Genomic DNA, 23566 nt, shown 5'->3' with positions numbered 1-23566 from the left:
AAGCAAAAGATCAAATTATAAGGGAAACAGATACTTTTATGGTAGAAAGACATCTGGGGATACATGGAAGAGGAAGAAACTGAATAGGACAAATATTGTTCTGAGGAAAGATGGGACAGGATATGAAAAATCAAGATACAGGAAGTTAAAACCACATTTCTTAGAAGAATTGTGAAGTGGATACAGAATGATAAAGAGCAGTCTTTGAACATTGACTGGTGGCATCACATAGTTTTGTTCTGTCTAGTATAGCAATACAGTTGCTTTGAAAAGGAAGTTTACCTTCATAAACCCAGTCAGGAATTCCATTAAATATTTTATTCCAATTACCATCAGTGGTTATTGGAACAGCAGGTTCTCTGGGGTGTTGTTTCAAATAGATATTGTTCTGGTACACATAAGCCTGGAAGGAAAAAAATCCACCTTTCCTTAAGATGTAATTTTTTTAGAGCAAAATTTTAGAGTAAAAATTTGTTCAGGGAGTACAGCACATATAAATATGGAGCTGTATTCTAAGATAACTCAAAACAGGCAGGAGGTAGTTGTGTTTGTACGCAGGCAGTTCTGTTTGTGCCAAAGTTTACTCCCAAAGTACAGGGGCAACTATCTGGAGTAGTTTACAATGGTTTGGAAGGGAGCTGGAGATTAGGGTGGGGGAATCAGCAAAGTACCTTGTGATTGGGCCCATTTTTTTCCATCTAGCTCTTTTCTATGGCAGGGAAAGGCATCCTGGTGCCCCCTGGAGGCTGTAAGCAGCAAGTCCCATCATGTCTGATCACTGGACATACTAGCAGGGGCTTGTGGGAGTTGCAGTCCAAAGCATCTGGAGGGCGCCAGGTTGCTGATCCTTGCATGCTTTAAGAGCAGTGTGCTTGAGAATATACATCACTGCCCTCAGACTGGAGCTATCCGTGCTCAGGTCTCAGCACCACCGTGAAGCTCACCTGGTGGTTGTGGTGGGGAAGACACCATTTCCAAGCCAAGGGTATTTTATAGTTTGGCTGTGCAAAGCAAATGTGATGGCTGCATATCTTACCACTACACAGCCTGAATAACTGGAGAAAGCAGAAGGCCAGATAAGGATCAAGTGAGCAGCTGTGGTGGTGCAGGGCAACCCTGAATGCCGAAACACACACCTATCCATGTGCGCCCGTAGGGCTAGGAAGGCAGCATGGTACACAAGCAACTGAATCCAGGCCTAGGTTTTCGTAAGCCCACAAGTCAGAGCTCTTCCATGCCTGTTCCTCTTGGCAGAGAAAGCAGGCTGTTTATTCCACCGTTGCTGCCAGTTTGCTCAGCACCGGGAAAGCAGAAGGGAGACTGGGTTGGGACCAGCCATGCCTGAACAGATATGAGCAGGGTGCTGTTAGAAGGAAGCGAAGGCTGCCGAAATACACTCTGCTGAGGCCAAGTGTTGCCACTGCACTTATTTAACTGTCGGGCATTTTTTACTGCCCCAACCCAGTGTCCAAGGCTTCTTAACACCACTGCTGCACAACCGCTTGGCACCTGCAACCTCACCCAGGCTATGTTGGAGGGGAAGGGCCACACATGCAGATGTACACATATGCACAAATTAATTCTTACCAATTTGGACATTTTCCCACTAAATATACAGAGCATAGCTCAGTGTTGTGTGTTTCTTCTCACAAGTAGGCAAGGTAAACCCCAGTGCTAGTTTTCATGCAGGGAAACACAGCTCACCTCAAAAATCTAAGGTATTTGATATAAACTTTACATATAATTGCTTCTGCTTCTGAGAACAACAGGCTTTCCCTGCTTACTGCTGAAGAAAATCTGCCTTCTTTGGTCTTTCTGGGGCCCCTTTTTTATGGGCCTTTCCTGCAGCCCGGCTGACTAGACTGGCTGAGGGAAAAAATGGGTCAGGGCTGCACCACATGTAGCTGAAGGCCACCTCGGCTTGTGGGTTAGGCACCCTGGCATAAACTCTGTCCTCACATCTGGGAAGAGACGAGATTGCTGGAATCCATAGTCTTCAGCAAAGTAGCAAACTTTGGTTCCTGTACCTTGTTTTGGGCAAGCACAGTGCTGAATCCAAGATCAAATGATATCATGGGAACTCTGCTAAAGCACACACTTTATGTTAGAACACCTATCCAGCATGGCATATAGCTCTGTGCACCAGTGAAGTGTTAACTCGAACATTCAACATTATTAAGCATAGTAGATAAACAAAGATAAAAGGCTTGTGAAAATGATGCCTGCACAAACACTGAAGGCAAACAAAGCTCATCCAAAAGTAGCATTATTCTCACATGTCATTCGTTTACTGACCAATTTGTGTCCAACATATGACCAGGATATATGCTGAATGTTATGTGGAAGTTCATAGTCTGTGACAAAAACACTAAAAAAGGGAGAAAGGGAAAGAAAGATGGAATGACACAGTGCTTTTACAGTCAGTATTTCTTAATGATTTTGGCATTGCAGTCAAGACAAGTCTCGAATGTCAAAATTCACATTGGCTAAATCAGCAAACCCAAGCAAATTTTGTAAATGCCTCAAAAATATATGTATTTCTCTTCTTTTTTGTACGTATGTACCCAGTGAATGGTGATAATCATATCAGGTGAATGTCAGCAGTCCCTAATGAGTCTCTGGTGCCTTGAGGCATTCCCAAAGTTGTCTAGAACTGTCAGAATTTTACCTGTTTGGGCATTCAGCTTCACGAATTCACGCACACTCAGATCCAGTGCCAGCAACTGGCATGGCAGGGGGAACAGTCATGCACACTGGGACTGACACCTGCCTCTTTTAAAAGCGCATTATCCCTTTGCATTACAGAGGAGCACTGCCTTGGGTATAATCTTTCTTCTGGGCTCTTCGTTCAAAGTGTACATCAGTGCAGAGGCAACAAGGAGAAGGAAGCAGGTGGGAGAGGCAGCAATAGGCTGCAACAGAGGGGGAGTCCCTCTGCCTGTGCTACTCAGGGCAGGTGGCCAGAGCAGCGCAAGAGAGCTGAGAAGTTCAGGGTACAGCTGGAGCCAGAGGCAGTGCTTCTCTGTTACTGGATAATGACCACCACCATGTCTGCCATCCTCACCCATCCAGAGTAAGGCAGGAAGCAGCTAAGAGGAGCCATTGCTTGCACTTCTTTGGTTGGGTAGGGATGGCAGGGAAGCAGCAACAGCTTATGGCCCGAAACAGGGAAGCATCACCATCTCTGCTACTCTGGGTTTCCTTCCTGGTACTGGCAGGGTCTGAACAGCACCCCCTATCCCCCATCTCAGTAAGATCATGGGGATCAGGGAGAAGACATGCTCAAGGGAGGGTACCTTGCCCAGCCTCCCCTCCCCCCCCCAAATAGGAACATGATATCCTGTTAGAAAAAATGCAACTTAAGGCTTTATCCTTAGCATATCTACCTGGGAATGCCACTCTCTGTGTTTACCACGGGGTTTGCTTCCAAATAATTGCAAGAAAATAAGTGGAGGTGTGTTGGGTCAGAGCAAAGGCCTCTCTGCTCCAGCATGCAGACTCTGAATCAATTGATTCATTACCAGCTTTGTTTTCAACCTGTCCTGAAGGCTGGGCAGCGGCTTTTTTTTTGCTTGTATATCCCTGATTCTTATGGGTCTCCACTCTAAGAATAGTCCCAAGCCCAACTGGCTTCTAATATCATCCTTCATGGTGCTCTTCTACCACTCTGATGCCTATCCTACATTGTTAGAGTCCCCTGCTTTTCTACTCATTTGCCCAAAGAGAGATACATTTACTTTATATATGCAAATACACTTAATGTTGTCATCTCCCCCACACCCTCCCCCCAAAAGCATCAGTTGAGTCCAAGGTATAATGTAAGGCAACCTGTCTTTTTTCTTTACCGATTTCCTATGATAAGAAAAACAATGAAAGGAGTGGTGCAGAAGGGTAGAAGTGGCAGAAAGCAACATCTGGATACCCTACGAAGTGCTATGAAGTAGACAGGTCAATGGAGCAAAAAAAAAAAAAAAAAAATCTAGTCTGGAAGCACCCTTTTCCACTTTTACTTTTGTCAATTCAACCTTTTTTAAATCTTGGGGGTTTGCATATAGAGTGGGAACAAGGGCTTGATTGATCCTGCTGGGGCTAAACAATCCAGACACACTTCGTTGCAAACTGGGATTTCTGGGTTGCTGTGGGAGAATCGACCCAGAGCTCAAATTGACAGGTTTTAATGTCTGCCTGGCATCCTAACGCCATCAATTCATTCAAGTCCTCACACTATCGCTAGGCCCAGGCCATACAGACAGTTTAATGGTAATTCATATTAACTTAAATTGGGCTCAGTGTAACTCAAGGAGGACCCCACCCCGCAGTCTAAGATGATTCTGTTGCATGGCCTTCAATATGAAAGTGAATGCATTATGCACCTAGCTTGGCTATCCATGTCCATGGAATTACACTATATTTAATAATGTTTATTACAAAAAGATTCTTATAATTAGCATATTGTAGATAAATGTAAGATGGAATGTTAAAGCAGGAATCTATGCAGGAGAAACAAAATGAAAGATCATGTAATAAGTGAGGAAACTCAATTGGGAAACAAACCAAATAAACAAACTCCTCAAAACTGCAAGGTAGTTAAAATGGTTAGATTTGTTCTACCCCAGGTAGAACAAATAGATCACAGGTAGATCACAGGTCACTCCTATGCATGTTTACCTGGGAGAAAGATCTACTGATTTCAGTAGGGCTCACTCCATGCTAAACCAGCTTAGGATTACAATCCAAGCCACACTGCATTCATACAGCGGAAAATATCAGCTGCGCTTACTGCACCTCTTTCTACTGCTGGAAAACACCTGAGGCTCATATCATCTCTGCTTACATTTAACATCACTTTTATTACACAGCTTTTTATTATTCGGTATGTGAAAATTCTCATTGACATACACTATCATGATATTATCACTGTATCTAAATGATTCCAAAGGAAAACTATATATTGATTTTTTGTGCTCTAGGCTGTGTTGACTGGTGTACACACTTTCAATTTTGTAGTGGAACTGAGATCCATCTAATCACAACATGGAGAGCATTTCCTTTCCTGCTTTTCTGCTACATAGAGAGGTGATGCCATGGTGTATCATAAATGTCATAGGATGCTGTATAAGAGTCATGCTGAGAAAGGTGCATTGAAGAGAGAAAATGGTTTACTCTTGCTATGAAATGCACGAAAGAAAGTCCTGCTTTCTTTCTCCTTTACAATGAAATGCTGCATTTCCCTCCTCACCAAAAATGCTGATTATACACCAAAGTGAAACTGGAGAGTCACTCTATGATCACAGAATCCCTAAACAACAGAGAGTAGGGAGTGATGAGTGTGTGATAAATGCCTCAAGTAGAAAAGCTGCATAAGCTGTTTGAATAAGCATATCATCAGAAAAAACTGGGTAATGTCACCGGAGAAATTATCCTGTTTGATAACCTGCCATCTTTTCCCAAGTGGAAACTATGATGCCTCACAGGAGTCTCAAGAGAAGAATGATCATATGCACTAAACAAAAATACTTGTATTTCAGTATAGAAGAGGAAAATCTTAGACTCTTACCCATTGATAAGGTCATAAATGTGATAGGATGCTGTATAAGAGTGACGCCAAACCTGAAAAAGTTACATTAGAGCAATACAATTGTTAGTTCTTCCCAGTGGGGGCTTCATTCCTTCCAACTCCCAGTACTTTCAGCAAAATCAGTTCAAGCAGTACTTGAACCATTGAGAGCTTTCTGAATGTTTATACTGAACCATACCATAAGGCCAATTATCATCACATACCTTCTCCTCTATAAAGTTTCAAAAATGTAATAACAAGACTAGTCCAACTGAGCAGTGTCCACATCAGTCCACAACTGCACAGGGGTGGTCTGACCTTGACCACCCCCATGAGGTTGGGGTGATCCACAGGGCAAATCTATCATGCAGCCATCATGAGGCACTGCCAGCATTTGGAAACACTTCCAGACTTAAACGTAATATGGGAATGATCTCTTAAGATACCTTCCTCTCTACGTGGTAATAAACCTAACCCTATGTAGGCACTGAGTTTGCTCACATTGGGGCTGCCAGTGTGTGAGTCTGTGTGCATGCGGAAGGGGGAGAACACACATACGCCTTGGTCCCTGTCACATTCATATCCACAGCCTCTCTGCCCCTTGCTTTCCTGTATTGTGCAAGGAGATTCAGCCAAAAAAAAAAAAAAAAATGGGTAGAACTTCCTTTCACGTATTTCCCTTATTTATTTATGACATTTCTATTTGGTTGATGACTCTCAGGACAGTTTACAATGTATTAAAATCTAAAAATATAATAAACACTATCATATACAATTAAACAATGACAGATAAAATCAATAAAATCACATTATTGAGAAAAATATAAAAACAGAGAAATGATCTAGTAGAAATAATCATAAAATTAATGGAGTCAAAGCAAATTTAACAAAACAAATAGTCTCAATGTCATACAAAATAAAACTAAAATATAACATTTTAGCGATCAAAATACTGTGAAAAGAAAAAGGTTTAGGCCTGGCACTGAAAGGATAGTCGGTGCCAGGCGCACCTCTCTGGGGCACTGGTTCCATAACAAGGGTGCCACAGCTGAAAAAGCCCTTCTCCCTTTATATTTTTCACAGCAGGTTCCCAAAGAAGGACCTCTGCTGATGACCTTAGGCAAGATGTATATGGGAGAAGATATAAATACATAAAGCTGGGGACTGAATGTGTGGGACCTCCCACCTCCCCTTTTAGCTCTCGAATGAGCAGACTGGATGTCTGGTTAGGGTAAGGGTACACGTCATAATCCCCATCATTTTTCAACAGCAATAATGCTGTGTCATCCACATTGCCCACTGTACTGAACTGGGGGTCAGGATGATGGAACTCAACTGGGTAGGATACGCCCTCTCCTGATGTTGCTTCACCTCTCCTTGCTGGATAACAATGTCCCAGCTGGAAAGCTTCCCCTCTGAAGAGTCCTTTGAGAGCTGTGCTCCAGTAGATTTCCCATTTGCTGGGAAAATTTTGGAACAGCAGAGAGCAGCATACCCAGGAGTTTCCTGCAAAATAATTCTTTTGGCCATGAGGCAGGGGCCGGCCCTTTGCCCAGAGGAGACTTCCTGTGAGGGCTTGGGGTGGAAGGGAATAAAGAGAGCCTTGCTTCCTTTATTTCCCCCAGAAATTCCCTTGACAGGATTTTCCTGCACTCCTGAGTCTAAAAGACTCCAGACCCAACCAAAACCCAAAGATTTTACCTTTGAGTAATTGCTTTCCAAAAGTATGAAATCATGGTCCGCTGATATCATATAGTTTGAGGCATTCACTTTTTTCTGAAAAGTTAAGAGATCAGTTAGAATCTGAAACACAACTGTCACCTCTTTAATTTGTTGTTTTCAAATGGCACTAATACATACAAGCGTGCTGTTAGTCAACAGAACGACTGAGCTCCCAGATTCAGCATTGTGAAGAATTATATCATCTTCTGCAGACTGATGAAGATACTCGTTTCCTTGGAGAGGTTGGAAAACACAGCTTTAATTATACAATAAATTTAACTGCAAGTGCACTCCCACTGCATCTAAGAGAGCAGCCATATAGTTAACAGCTTATCTGTAGCCAGCTGTAGGCAACAAGGAATTTGCCAGCATATAAGTGGGCTGGTAGGGATGGCTGATCTCTCTGCTCCAGTGTGCTTGGTCGCTCTACTGGCAGGAGCAGAAGGGAAGCCTGTCCCACTCTCTGCTTCTTTTCCAGCCCAGTCGGGAGAATGCTTCTAAATGTTGCATCAGCTTCCCTAGACACCCAATACCTGCCTTCCCATTCTGGCTGTGGGGTAGGGGGATTCTCTTCCATGGGCAGTATGGAGATGCAGCATACTAGCCTCTTTGCAGACTGGGGGGGGGGGGGGGATAATTTGCAGGCCTGTAGGCTTTTAGGATCTGATTTTTAAGGCTAACCTAAGAGCTGCCAAAACAGATGGATGTGGACATTGAGAGAAATTAGTGGGAATTTGATGCTGTAATTCTGAAAGAGCAAAACAAAATAAAACAAACAAGGCAAGACACAAGATAATGACTTGCCAAGCATCTCTCCTCTTCCCATTCTTTGCACATTCTAGATACACATATTCATTTATTTTAAAAAAAGTATGTCCCACCCTTCCAAGGCACCTGTATTGTCCAGGACAGCTTAGAGTAATTAAAAATAAAACAACAGTAGAAAAATGGAAACAGGAATGAGAGATAAAAGCATTTCAAAATGAAGGTCTGTCACCCCATTTGTACAAATAACATCTTCACTTACGTGAAATCCAGTAAGGAAAATACGTTTTGTAATTAAAATCTCCATCCAGATACTCTTCTAGTGTTAAAGCTCTAAGATCATTCCCTTTGTGCCGATCTTTAGAAAAAGGACAGAGATGAAGGCATTAATAACAATGTACACAGCAAGCACAAATCATTACCAGAACAGCTTTCCTTTATTTCTTTGGCCAATAATTTAATAGAGGCACAGACCTGCTAAGATCACAGAAGGTGGTGGGTGTCTTCCTCCAACATCTAGAGAAATGATTTTAAAAGTGGAGTAACATCTCATTTTGAGGAAAAAATCATCCCCCTCAATCCAACAGATACATGACTTTTCTAAGAATGCCAGGATCCATTCGATAGATGGTTTGGAACTGCTGCATATTGTCAGCTTTACTTGGAATGTAAAGAACTGGCAATATAGTTAAATGACTAGCAAAATCTAAACATCTTCCATTTATACCAAACACAGGTCAGTTGTACCCTACAGAGTATCTTAAGATGTAAAGCTCTGTATTCTAGTTTTTGAGCCACTTTTTCCCTTCTTGTAATTTTCAGAGTCTCTCTTTATTTACTTTAAAAATATACATGTACGTATGACCAAATTATAGTAAATGTGAGTTCCCACATATGGCTATTAACAATCCAATATTAATTTGTGAATGTCCAAAATGTCATGTACACTGATTAATTTTAATGCCTGAAGGTCACCAAAATGAAATTGTCTGCATTTACTGGTACATCCAGCATGTGTATACATATTCATGTGTGTGTGCTAAGGATATTAAACGTATTCTGGGATTGTCAGCATTCACATGCATCAACTATAAACATTCACTGTTATATATGAAGTGATAAAGCAATATTGGCTCAGATCAGAAAACCAGTAAGTCATTCCATCTTTGTTTTCTCCACAGAATACATTTACATGTACATATGGGAAGATTCAGAAAGGAAGCTACTGAAAAATACAATTGTACAGGCTTCATATTAAAATAATTTCTGAAATTGCTGATTTTGCCATAGTTGTATTTGTTGCATTTCTATCCTCAGTCTACCCACTAAGCATGTTAAGGAATTGTGTATTCAATAAATACAAAGACACACAGCCAGACTTTTGGTTTTGTCATTTTCAAATTATATAAAGTCTGGAACATTTTCTTCCAAAACTTGATGGGGCAGGGGGAGTTAGCTGACTCACTGCAGAAAAATACTTCTATTGTCAAACTCTGTTAAGCAAGAAGCTAAAACTGCTATGACAGCTGCGTGAATTTTTAACATGAGCTTAGCCAGAGTAATAACAAAAAACAGTTATCTACCAACAAGAAAACACTCACCTTGAAATAAGCACCACTGAATTCAATGGGACTTACTTCAAAGAAAATATGCATAGGATTGCACTGCATGATTCTTCTGAAACAAGAGATTCTAAAAAAACAGGATGCTATGTCTTGTTTTCTGAAACTAGTTAAGAAATTGACTTTCAAAATATTGCTGCTGCTGATGTAGTAAATTGGAAAATTAGTGACAAAACAATGCTCAGAGAGGAAATGCACACATGCACACACATTGCACTCATTGGCCCTGTATCATACAGCTTAAAATAGCCTTGTGAATCAGCTCTTACTTCATTGTCAAAGGGTAAGCAATTCGCACTTCATCACAAAGTGAATGACAGAATGGTGATGAAATAAATTGGAACTTCTGTTTTTTGCCCCTTGTGTTCTTAATGATTCCAAAAATTCCTGAGAACAGTTTGTGATTGCCACTGTTTTGGAAAACAAAACATTAGCAGCAGGCTGTGCGCAGGCTAAGTGGTGCAATTGTGTGCATGAGGAGCTATTTGCCACACCTACTGAAAGAAGGGAGGGAGGGACTGAGGAAGGAAGGAAGGAAAAAGCGAAGGCAGGCAGGCAGGCGGGCGGGCCAGCACTGTCACACTGGAGAACATCGGTAATCTCTGCTGTACTGCATGAAGTATTGTATGATGTCCGAGACTGACGCTGCCTCCCCTGCCAAAAGGAAGGGTCTGAAAGAAAAAGAGTTCTGGCTGAGAACTGCACATTCAGTTCCTCTGACCAGCTTGCAGCACTGCTGTGCGCTGCCTCAGACAGGGCTATCGCATTGCATAAAGGGGGATTTCCGTGAGCAAGTTCTGGCCCAGAGGAGCTCAGCGGCTGGGAGATCTGAGTTGTTCGACTGGGAGGCAGAATCCCATGTCACAAGCTGCAGCTGTGTTCTCTTGGACTGTGTCTGGGTCAGCCACCCAGGCTCACTGTCAGTAGTGCCTTTGGAATTCAGGGCAGGGACAGTTAAGTTAGGCGCTGGCTCTTGTTGGAGTCATGCTTCTGTTCCTTGTAAGCTTTCCAGATCCGGCAGAGCTAGCTGCTCATTTGCTTCCAGGCAGTTGCCCCAAAACCTCACCTAGATACACAGGCCTAGGGCAGAGAAGCCTCGATCAGCAGCATTATCAGGAAGAACTATATGCCTTTCGGCTGCACCTGAGAATCCAGCATGGGTACTGGCTGTACAGCACACATTGTACCTAATCTGGAAGAGGATCTGCATGTGCCATGCCACGAAGCACCTTTGTTGGACTGAGGCTGCTGAGATGTTAAAGCTATAGTTCCTGATCTTAAGAACATACCATATTGAATCAGATGAAAAGTCTGTCCAGTCTCATTTCCAACAGTGGTCAGCCAGGTGCTTCCAGAGAGCCAAAAAGCTGGCTGCTAATCCTGTAGCAACTACATTTGGAAGTGCACCACCTCCAAACCCAGAAGTTCCATTTCCCTATTACACACAGCAGCGTTTGAGAGAGTCTCTCCTTCTTTTCCTCCCTTTCCCTTTTTAAATCCATCTAAGTCTGAACTGTTGAACCTAAGGTCTATGGGCCACCCATCAGGCCCTCCAGGTTTTCCCAGAGAGCCCATTCTATTTCCTCCAAGCATTTAGTGCTTTCTTCACTTTTGTGCTATTTCCCTTCCATTCTAAAAGGCTGAAATGCCTTTCCTTGCATCCTTACTCACTACAGTAAAAGCTTGAAGCTAAAATATGCTGTTATTTTTAGTATTTTGCCCCATTCCCCTTTTGAGTCCCTCAGAATGTGGCCAATGGGAACTTTTCTGAAGCTGAATGCAGTCCTCATGCTGAAGTTGACAGCCTGCTCTAAGGCCATCACCACATCTGGGAGAACCAAAATCTATGTACTCACTGGGCCTTGCATGAAAGCCTTTTTGTCTAAGTCAGCCTTCTTCAAGCCGGTATTCATCAGATGCCTATCTCTCCCTTAACTAGCCCAGTCAATAACTGGCAGTGATGGGAGTTGTACTTCAACACATCTGGAAGGGCAGATGTGTTGGGGCAGCCTTGTTTACGACTATTCAAACTTCAGAAATGGAACATGGAAGGTTTCCTTATCAGACACCCAAGAGTGGGAATGCTCAGTTCATCCCTCTCTTCTGATCATTGTATTTGATAGTACTTGAATCTCCACAACATATGAAACCTTTCACAGTGTTTACTTTAAGGCCACATGGTTGGCTTGCTTTTAAATGATAATGCTTGGTTTTTTGGCTATGTAACTATTAGTTACTGTAGAACAAACATGTCACTTCTGCTGTTGACACTGCTCCTCGCCAGCACTAATGCAGAAGAACGCTGTCAAGATAAATAAAACCAAAGGGCAATCTAGACACTATCACTATCAAAGCAAATACTGAGTTGGCAATAATCTTTGAAAATAAAGGTATGTGAAAAAGCTTATTTCCTCTGGGAGGAGTATGACAACATCTGAGAGTCTCACAAATAAAAAGAATACAAGAATAAAAAGCTTAAATTACAAATTCATTGAAAGGGTGTGCTTTATCAAGATAAACTGGTGGGATTATCAGCTCTCTCTTGATTGACATTTGGTATAAAACAAAATTACTCAATAATGCTTATAGGAAAAATAACCTTCAGGGCTACCTTGAAGAGGTCTATTGGGATGTCTGTCATTAAACTAAAAGTTGCATTCATCACATTTCATTATTTCACAGTATTTGCACTTACACACCATCAACAATTTTAAGGACCACACCATAGAGTTATTATCTATTTATCTAGTTGCTACCTCTGTCTATTTCAAACATTTTTTCAATATAAACAGATATTTGCAAAATAGTTTATAGTGTGATACAATAAAGGATGTAGCAGTCAGAGTACAACATCCAGTGCCTCCTGGCTCACCTGATGTAGCATGGGATGTTTAGGAGAATTTTGTCCACTGAAAGAAGTGATTCTGGGGCTAAGTATAGGTGAGGGCCAGTTAAATGAAGCCCAAACCAATGGCAGGGGCAAAATACTAAACTTTGAAAGCTGTCTACTACTACTAGAAAATTATAACCCTCATGATTACTTGTTATAAACTTCTTATGCATTATAAAGTCATAGCAAAACAGTTCATTAATATGATCACTGAATTACCACTGAGGCTTTGTACAAACTGCAAGAACCAATAAAGAAGCGGTAAAACATGCTTAAGGTTTCACATTCAATCCCCAATATCTCCAGCTAAAGGGTTTAGGCTAGTCAACCTGCTGTCAATGAAAAGAGTTTAACAGGCATTCTGGGAGAGCAGCTCAAGTCAATTTTAGGCAAACATAGACTTACAGAGAGTGTTTTATACAGAGATCTAAGACAGGATGTCCCACCACAAATATACACAACAGAGAAAGAACTAATAAGAAGCTGACATGCTGGCAACAATAAAAAATGGATCTTTTTAAAATGAAGTGAAGGGTTTTATTCCCAGGTTTTGGGCGGATGGGAGGGGGTTTCAATTAGAGAATGTCGTGCTCTTGACCTGGGAATGAGCTTTTTAACTTAAGCTTTATTTTCAGAAATTGTAAGCTGGCATGACTCAGTTTTGAAGAAGGCAGCTTCATGTGCATATTGGGAAGATGTTAGATAACAAAAGGAAACTATGCTGGATGTAACTACTTGCATACTGTATGTTGTCAGGATTATTAACCATTCTAACAAATCCATTGTATCCAAGGCAACTGATAACAGGGATTACATGGAATATTGTAACCATCATCAATTCAGAAGTACATGCAAACAGATAGATGGCTGTTTGAAACACTGTAGACTTGTCAGAGTACATTAGCGTACAGTAAGGAACACCAATGTTAGCATAGGTATGCTTTTCACTTGACAGACAGCCATCCTTATTTTTCCAGGATATGGATTATGTCAGCACAGCATACCTCAGCAAGTTCACAGTAAAGGTGACAAGACAGCAGACAGATTTTAATGACAAAGTACAATTCCCAAACTGTGGAAGCTTAAATAGTTTTAAGCTGGCTACAGGTTACACACATGTTAAGTCCCATCGAACTGAGCACAGTTTGCAGAAACTTCAACTAAGGCAGCAGGATGGGTGTTTATGTTTTTCCCCCTAATATGTTATCTTACCTTTTGAAGGAATTAATACTGCACACATAACTATTAAAGACAGCAAAAGGCAGGAGATCACTCCAATTAGTATTTTCATCTGGATCTGCAGGATAGAAATCCATTAGTATTCAGGTCTTCCCTAAAACACAGCAACTTAAAGCTTTTGCTATGATTTATTCCCCTCCTCCCAAGGCAAAAATTATAGTATTTCAGTAGAAATCGAAGTTCAGTCTGACAACAAAAGCACACATCTCCTTGAGGTGTGCTTTGAACGGGTTTCTGTTCTTTTCCCACTGAAGAGCATTTTTCTGCATCAGATATTTTCTCAAAACAGATTCTACAATTATAAAAGCCCAAATTCAGATGTATTTATTCATGTATTCATTCATTTTTACAGACCTTCATTCTTCCTGTTGTTTTCTAAAAGATTTCTAGTTCCCCTTTGCTCTTCTGGATGTTAGTCACTGGATCTCCGAAAGTAGTTTCCAAAAGCAGTGTCAGCTTTCTCAGATGGAGGCCAAATCTCAGAAAGAACTTTTTTTTATGTACGTTTAGAAACCATGCCAAATTTCAAAGATTTTTTTCCGGCGCATACAATTGGAAACAGATTTTTGAGGGCGTCCAAGCCCTGAAGTGAACTATGGGTAGTTGCTAAACATCCTTTGCTGTATCATCCTTCTCCATGTAAATCACAACCCAAATCTGCTTACATGAAGAGAGTGTGGGTTTTATGACTCAACAGCAAAATTGGACATGTGCTATTTCACTCCAGACTGTATGTACAGTGTGTTTTGGCATTTTGTGAACCAGGAAGATGTGTTTAAAATTAAGGCAATGTGTTCCTGATGCAGTGACAAAACAAGGAAAAATCATATTATCTGTTAATTTAAATAAATTATGCCTATGCCTCTCTGTTGTAGATACAGCAATCTCAGAACATTGTTCACTGATAGAGCCCATGCGTGGTATGCAGAAGGTCTCAATTAGCACTTGCCACATGCAGAAAGCCCTGGTCTCAATCCTTGATGACAGAAGGATCAGAGAGCAGGTGATGGGAAAGACCTCTGCCCAGGACCCTGGAGAGCAGCCAGTCAGAGTATAGAATACTGGCCTGGATGGACATCTAATTTGATTTGATAGAAGGCAACTCCAAGTGTTCCCAGGAAAGATCCTAGCAACAGGCTGTTCTTGTTTTTTCCCTTAGTGTTGGCTATATCCGAAAGAAAATGTAGCTATATTACAAAAGATTATTATACAGATGTATTTCTATAATATTTCAATTTGCTTTCCTAGATGTGTATTTTTATTTAGAGGACTGTGATCTTAGGTTACAATCCTTTTCACAGTTACTGGGGAGTAAGTAACACTGAACTTAGTAGATGTACCTAAGATGCCAATCACTTGGAATAATAATTATTCTGCTAAGAGATTAATCAAATATGAACTTTATGATCAAAGAAAAAGATATTGCTGATTAACTGGGCAACACTTTAGAACAATGTTAAGTACTATTAATGAAAGAACTTATAAAAACAGCAAATGACAATCACCATCTTGGAAGATGCATTCCTATTTCAATCTTATAGAACAACATTATACATTATTGAAAAATGAAAATATGTCTTTTTTGAAAGAAATCTTTAAGATATATGCAAATGCATACAGGTTTAATAAAGTGATTAAAAAGAATTTCAGTTAATTGACAAAGTTTTATTTAATTGGATGGCAGATATAATTAATTATTATTTTCACTTTATTGAATGGTCAAACAGGGGCTTCAGAGCTGGCCTCACAATTAAAATATTCAAATTACAGTAACATACAAAGATACCTTTAAAACAATGTTACAGCCTGTTAGATAGTTTTAACAGGCATTACTAGGAAAGGCACTGAAAACAAAATGGCTAAAGTTATATTGCCAAAAATCTCCAGAATTTGTAGATTTGTAGAATTTGGTCTGGTCACCACACATAAGAAAGATATTGTAAAGCTGTAGAAAGTGCAGAAAAGGGCAAGTAAAATGGACAGATGAGGAGCTACTTCTTCCCACAGCACATAATTAAACTATGGAATAAACTTCCATGAGATGTAGCGACCACCAATTTAGGCAGCTTTAAAAAGGGATTGGAGAAATTCATGAAGAAGGAGGCCTGGTGACTACATGTTACTTTAGCAGCAAAGGCAGTACATCAGTTGCTGGGGAACTTGCGCAAGAAGGTGCTCATATCCTTCTTGTGGGATCATTTGGGCAGCTGGTTGGCCATTGTATGAACAGGATGCTGAACTCAATGACCCACTGGTCTGATCCAGCAGGGCTCCTCTTATGCTCCTAAGTTAGCTTAGGAGGTTCAGGGCAGGTTGCCTGGAGCACACTGTACTGTCCTGTAGCAGAAGGGAATAACCAGGGCTTGTTTTCTACCTCCAGAGAGACATCTGGCATAGTTCTTTCTTTGACAGCTGTGAAGGTGTGCAGGAAGGGTGTTGTATCTCTGACTCCCCCTTCCGATAGGGCAATCTAAACTGTCCTATGGCCCCTGGGATACTTGCCCAGGGAGCATAGGATTGCTCTAAATACAGGAACTGAAATTATATTAGCTGCACCATCATCAGGTAGGGGTGATAATGGTGGTGGTGGTGGTGATTTTACTTCATTTCTGTACCACCCCACAGCCAAAGTTCCATGGGTGGTTTCATGGTCCATAACATCTTATCAAAAGAAACATATAAAAATCAAAACAGCTAAACACATACAGTGAAGAATGGCCCTTTAAAAGAAAGATGCCAACTGGCAGCAAGACAATGGCGAGGTTGGTACCAGGCGGGCCACAATGGGGAGGGCATTCCATAGACGGGAAGACACCACTAAAAACCCCCTTCCTCTTGTTGACACCCTCCAAGTCTCCATCAGAGTTGGCACTGTGTGGCCAGCCCCAGAAGTTGAGAACAGTGTCTGGGTAGATTGTAAGTGGGAGAAATTGTGATTCTAAGCAATGTAAGGCTTTATAGATTAAATCAGCACCTTGAATTGGGCCCAGAAGCACGTAGGCAGCCAAAATCTGATCCAGAGGGCTAACATGCTTACATTCATGATTATTAAATAGTGGCCTAGTTATTATTTAGGAGAAACTTAGCATATACAGTGCTTTTTAAATAAAACTGATAGCTGGCATAACAATATAAGGTGCATAGTTCCTAACCTCTCTTTGGCCTCTCAGATCCATGACAAAGACAACTAAAAGCAATATTCTTAGCAGAGAGCTGATGATGTTCAGCCAGACAGAGAGCTTTTCTACTTTTTCTGTTTCCCTTTGGTTTCATCACAGAATTGAGAGCCAAACACAACATGAAGAGCAATTCTATTCCTGCTTTTCTGCTACACAATCTTTCGGTGGTACTGTGACAGAGGGAAATAGCTCAAATAAAAGTGGAAAAGCCCCCACCCCATTTCATAAATATTAACACATTTCCCTGCTTTAACTATATCACAAACACACATTTAAAAACAGAAGCAAAAGTGAAAGGTCAGAATATCATTTAAATAAATCATAAATAACTGTGGATAGAGAATGAATACCTACAAAAAAACTTTGCATAGAAAAGTTCTTCATTTCCAACTGACTGTAGTTCAGCTGATTAAAAATATATCTATTTTTAAAATGCATTTATTTAATCATTTATTTTTATCTACCCTACCAGAACATGGTTACATGAAGCTCAAAGGTACGGGGATATTAAATCCTGAGTAATGTAAGGCCCATTAATTTCAATGGTCTACTCTACACAGTAATGTAGACCATTGAAATGGTCTACTCCAACACAGTATTTAATTCTGCTGACTGCCAAATGTCACTTAAGCTGACTCTTACCTGGGATTGAGTCAAACTGAAATCACTAGGCTTTATTTATGAGCAAACATACTCAAGATTGCACTATTAGCCACATAATTTATTAGTGATAAGCAAATAATAATTAGTGATAAGCAAATAATATTAGTGATAATTTCTGATAAGCAAACTAATCAGTACTCTTAACTAAGAGACTAATGGTGCAGTCCTGATTATGTTTACTCACAAATAAATCCAAGCTCTTTCACATTCAATTCAATGCCCTGAAATATTGAACAAAGAAAGCCTGACCTTTGGGGGTTATGGCTGCCAAACAGCTATGTAATTACATTCCCAGCTGATCACCTCAGACTGGAACTGGATTGGAATATTCAAATATTGGTAACAGTGTCATACTGGGCCTGCAGCTTTTATGCCAAGTGTGCCAAGAGCAAAGAAACTGAGAGCACCTTCCTTGATCTAGTCTCACCCACCTGCTTTTTTCCTATCCGAAAGCAGCAAGGGAGCAGATCTGAGCTGAATCAGGCCACCAAAGCCACTACTGTCAGCCCTGATTGGCTTAAATCTGATCTCTTCTGCAGTACAAAGCATGTTCTTTACCCCGTTGATTTTCTCACACAGCAGACCCAGCAGTAAGATAAAGGGTGTGACTGGAGAATGGCCAGTCTTAGTTCACTGCCCTTCAGCCTCAGTGAGTCTTTAAGAGCTGCTTGGCAGAGATCCACAAGGTGCACCTTCCTCACAACACAGAGGCATAGCGCTGAAGATGTTTCATTTGCTGAATGCCTGCCTTCATGGGGCAAGGAAGGGATCACTGCTTGCCAAGAAAATAAACAGTAATAAAGCAAGTAACTTAAGATGTGGCATATTTATTCTTACTCACTCACCTGGTAAGGAAAATGCTCACCTCCATTGCCTGGGCTCTCTGCTTCTTCATCCCTTTGTCAGGTGAGGAGTGATTGTTTTGAAAAACCAGCAATGGTCAATTTGCTGCTGGGTGGATGTATTCCCAGAATCTCTCTCATCCATTGGACTCTAAAATTTATTTATTCATTTGTTCATTCATTCATTCATTTTTAAACTAATATACTGCAGCCAAAATAGGTTTCTAAACTACAAGCATCAGTGAAGAGAATCGACATAGAAGAAACATAGAAGCAGAGCGAGTAAGAAGGGGTCTCCTGGGCTATCTAGTCTGACCCCCGGCTCCAGCCGGCTCTGCTCATGACATGGCTACCATGTTAAGACAATAACATTTACTGTGCAAACCTGCTGTGATCAGTGCGACTTGCTGTCAGGTCACTGAACCAGGCTGTTAGAAGGCCACCCCTTCAGGTCCCTTTGTCAAGGACCACGATCAGAAGCCATTCCAGCAGGTGGCAATGGAGGGACGGAGATGTGACTGGCCATTCCACCAACCCTGCTGAACAATCACCTGCTTTCCTCTCTTCCCTGCACATCCCTCTTTTCTTTTCTGTCAGGTCTTCTTAGAATGAGTTTTAATTATGGCATCTAAGCTGCTTTGAGAGACCTTTTGGCTGAGGAACTGGATAGAAATGGTTTAAGGCTACAATCCTGCACACCCTAAGCTGGAAGCAAGACCCACTGAACTCACTGGGGCTTGCTTGCTTATTTATTTATTTTTATTTATTTAGAAATGTGTATGCCGTCCCATTTGCATGAGCCTCGGGATGGCTTCCATACAATAAATAAACAAACCGCATAAATAGTGCACATAAAATCCAGATTCACCCTGGCTGTAAAATTAAAACCTATAGATAATATTAAAAGTTGTTAAAACATATAGCACTGCAGCCTTAGTTCAGGGCTGGGCAACTTGTGACTCTCCATTTTCCCTCCATCAGCCCTGGCCAGCATAGTCAATGGTGAGGGAAAATGGGAGTTGTAGGCCAAAATATTTGGGGAGTTCTACATTTCCCACCCATGCCTTAACCGAGTAAGGCTGCAGTCCCATGCCGCTTACCTGGAAGTGTGTCATTGAACCCAATGGGGCTTACCTCTGAGGAGACATGCAGAGGCCTTTGGAAAAATGGTGTGCCTTTAGGGCCATGACGCCTATGCCAGTGGGCTAGGAAGCTTAGGAGAAGGGAGCTTCGGTTTTAGGTTAGCCATTTTATAGTTAGGATGCTTTTGTTATTGAGCCAGGATTTAAAAAAAAATAAAAATAAAAGGAAATATAGACCTCTCAGGGAAAGTGGGGGAACCTGGCCCCTGGAAATGGGGTGAAGCTATGTGAAACAGGCATCAGATATTATCTGAACAGCAATTAATTCAGCTGTTTCCTCCAGCCTATCCCTCTGCTGTTCCCATGTCCGATTTCTCTCCGTGATTCCCTGTGCTGGAGGGGTTTGGGCACTAAGATTAATCCGGCACTGCGCTTGGCAGGTGCTACAGTGGGCTCTAGCGGTCACTTGGTACGGCTGCAGACGGCTTGCAAGTGAGGAGCTCGGCACGAGAAAGAGAGGGCCAGAACAACTTCTGCAACCAATGTGCTGAGTCCTTCCTGCACAACAGCTGCTCTGTTGTTGTGCCCTTCATTTTACTTAGGCCATAAAAAGTAGGAGAAAGAATGAGAATGCACGTGTTGCTTAGCAACCACTCTTTCCTACCTAGAGGGTTACAATTTTAGTTGATTAATCAGGCAACTGATTTTTTAAAAGCATGTTTAGATACCCAATTATGAGTTAGGTGCCTGATTTTTTTAAGCACTATTTGATCAATCAATCAATCAATCAATCAATCATTCAGACTGCAGATCTGAAGTGTTACTTTTAATGCCAGGGTTCTTCAAAAAAGTTTCCACACTTTTAAAAACTTTATTTATTAAGAATTTCAAAAGCAAATTACATCACTTTTTTACATAGTCACCTTCCTTTGCAATGCATTTTTCCCAATGTCATACCAACTTTTTAATGCCATCAGCAAAAATATATAAAACATATTAAATATAAAATATAAAGGTGTGGAAACTTTGAAGACCCCTCATACAAGCATTGCAAACTTTATTTCTTTTTTCTTACACAGGACAGAACACCTCTTCTAAGATGGTGGACAACTGTGCTTTGTGTGTATGTCTCCTAAAAATGCGCTCCCACTTTAGAAAGATTGCTTATTCATACATATTTGTTTGAATATTTGTATTTGTTAATTTAATTAAAAGTCATGCTATCCAGTAGCTCAATTCCCCTTAGATAGACAGCAGTCTTAATGTAAATAATATGAAAAAGAGCAATGGACAAGGTTTGTGGAAGGCAGCCCTTCTGGTAGAAATGGCAGTCCTAACCTTTATTAAAATATTTCTAAATTGCCCTTTCATTTAACAAGTGCTTTGGCAAAACTTAATCTTTAGGTGTTTCAACATGTATCCAAAAGAAGAAAATTTAGACTCATTTGCTCAGCATGTGTGTTTATATAGCACACCCTAAATATTCAGTAGTGTTTCATCTACATCAGTTTAGGTGTGTTCTCTACCAGACCGTAGCTACAGCACTCAGCTGGTGGCCACATCAGTGGCTGATTAAACATGGCTCTACACACCTCCTTGACAGGCCTCTATACAAACAGGATTTGTTTTAGTTCCAAGGAAGAGAGGAGGGGGAACCGGCCCAAAAGCTGCCAATTCCCTGTGCCTGAATACAACTCAGTAGGCCTGTATTTGTATCCCCATATTGCAGATGGGTAGTGTTATCGGACTGAGCCAGTCAACAGCTGGGGCAAACCCGGGTGGACCCCAGACCCAAGCCAAACAGAGCCTGAGACGAGACTTAGAGCCAAAATCAGCTTTATTCTAGTGCACTATAGAATAAAGGGAGACAAAAGGGGACATTCAGCCCAAAGCAGTGCCTCAAAAGTTGCACTCCAGTACATGCGTTTTATACCCTAGGTAACCAATTAGGTCACCTAATACACATCTAATACATTGATACATCAATGTGTGCACCCCCTCCCGTGCTGGAGAAAGAGTCCTTTCTTCTGTCAAGGACCAGACATTTCCCATGTCTATTTCTTATCTGCTCGAGATTCACACAGGCTTGCCATGTTCTTACCCCCTGCACATTTGCAACTTTCATGGTGGCTAGAACCAGTTACCACTGTGCCTTTGATTACCGTATTCGAGGTCAGGCTAGCGTGTTAGCTGTAGGTTACACAAAGTTCATTTTGTTCTTATCCCCCCTCCCTTCTGGAACAATTTAACTGTGGTGTTTTTACTATGTGGCCTTCCTCTGGCCAACTACTTTTGGGGCCTTTCTCTGGCCAATTACTCTTGGGGTGTTTTGGGGTGCTGCAATTGGTAACAGTAGCTACGGATGAGAAAACGGGGCTGGTGCTTAGGCCATGTCAGTTTCTAGTCCATAAAACTTCTGCTTTGAGCCAGGGGATGCCTCAGCACCGAACTGATGTGCTGCCAAGTTATCGCAGGTGAGATTTCTACAGCAACAAGAACTAGAATCAAGCTACTTGCAGTCATTCGGTTTGAAACAGCTGGGACTTGGATCCATCAAAATCTGCTCAAAATCTCTTCCAAAGTGAATTCCTGCTCACACGTAGGCAGAAGTCTGTTTACATGCCTGTTCTCTTACCTTCTCCTGCTGAGGAGCCATTTTTTTGTGTATCTGGTTCCAGGAACAACTGGAGAAAGGCCTTCTTTCCTTTACTACCATACTGAGCAAGGAAAGCCTCCGCTTTGTTCTGTTTCCCCCTTTTGGTAAGGATGCTTCTCATACAGTTCCCAAGAAGCTTCATATGTTTGCTGAGCATCCCTTTCCAAACTTTAAGGATACCAGGCAGCAGGTCTGCACAATTGATGCAACGCACCATGGATTATTTAAGGCCATTTGACACATGCCAGTGACGCTTTTGCATATTCAAACCATGATGATCCACTGCTGTGGCTTATTGTGTCATGTGAACCTGGCAAAGGTGGCTTATACAAGGGCCAAACAACCTCACAGATCCCATGGGTTTAGGGTAACAACCCTCACATAAGCCAACCTCACCACAATCTCACTGCACAATATGCAAAACAGTCACAGCACATCCACAGCACCTTCAGCCTACATAAGTGGCAATAGACTGTGGTGATGGTGAAAACCTCAAATCTGTGAGCCACTTGTTTGCCTTTAATTTTTAAGCTCTGTTTGCTTAGCCTGTTTTCAGTCTAGCACCAGAGTACATTTCAGAGATCTGCCTGAATTCAGAGTAAGCTATTAGGGACTTGTTTTTAAAAACAACAGATCTCCAGAAACCAGTAATTTGTCTAGTGGGGCTATGTGGTCTTTGTTGTAGAAATTTGTCCAGTCACAGAAAGTAGTTCCAATTTGGCAATATCCCCCAAATGGAGCAACCAGTGTAGTTTTGTTGTGCCATCACAAGTGCTCTTGATGAACTTGGGAGAGTGGAGTTCCTGTAATAATATGACCAAAACCAACTGTGGCATTGCAAAATCCAGAAGGTATGAATGGGTACAGTGCCTTGTGCAAAAACACAGTGAAAACATTCAGACAAAATATTTGTATCTGTTTCTAAGAGAGGAACGCACAGAATGCATGGGTAGACACAGGGAAACCTAGAAATAATTTTAGATAGATAAGATGTTCAGTGAAAAATTGTCATTGTTTGGGCATCAGGACCATTTCAGTGTTGGAACAAATAATATAGAAAAAATTATACTCTTGATATTAAGAAAATTTTGTTATCCCTTTTTAAAAGGAGAATGATGGACTGGGGTAGAGAAGAAGAGCAAAGAGTGGCTGGCCTTTGTGTTTGTAATTTTGGAAACAGCTGAGAAGGGCTTTGGTTGGGGTGCTGAAATCTGGCAGTGACTCTCTCTCTCTCTCTCACACACACACACATACACTCACTCACTGAAGGGAAGGAACAATGCATCAAAAATGCCCTGACATTACAGGTGAATCATGCTAACTCATGTCTGAAGTTAGGTTGATTAGGC

At 41.3% G+C, this 23566-nt stretch overlaps 1 protein-coding gene across 2 annotated transcripts in view; it reads right to left on the bottom strand.

Annotated features, from left to right (window-relative positions):
* The window catches only part of LOC123017174 (fibroblast activation protein alpha), a 61722-nt gene extending 47443 nt beyond the window's left edge, over positions 1–14279 (bottom strand). For both annotated transcript variants that reach the window (XR_006413547.1, XM_044418337.1), the window contains exons 1-8: positions 14150–14279; positions 13769–13853; positions 8307–8402; positions 7418–7512; positions 7259–7333; positions 5558–5610; positions 2296–2368; positions 283–403 (exon numbers count right to left, since the gene is read on the bottom strand). Coding sequence is in view for 1 of the 2 variants with exons in the window: in XM_044418337.1 (XP_044274272.1) it covers positions 283–403; positions 2296–2368; positions 5558–5610; positions 7259–7333; positions 7418–7512; positions 8307–8402; positions 13769–13853; positions 14150–14155 (604 nt within the window). In the remaining variant the exon portion in view is untranslated. The remainder of the gene's footprint in view (positions 1–282; positions 404–2295; positions 2369–5557; positions 5611–7258; positions 7334–7417; positions 7513–8306; positions 8403–13768; positions 13854–14149) is intronic.
* Positions 14280–23566: the final 9287 nt, after the last annotated feature.

The sequence above is a fragment of the Varanus komodoensis genome, unplaced genomic scaffold, assembly GCF_004798865.1.
Source record: "Varanus komodoensis strain SLA01 unplaced genomic scaffold, ASM479886v1 scaffold9, whole genome shotgun sequence".
Classification (NCBI taxonomy): Eukaryota; Metazoa; Chordata; class Lepidosauria; order Squamata; family Varanidae; genus Varanus; species Varanus komodoensis.
This window is presented reverse-complemented; position numbering and strand designations above follow the sequence as displayed.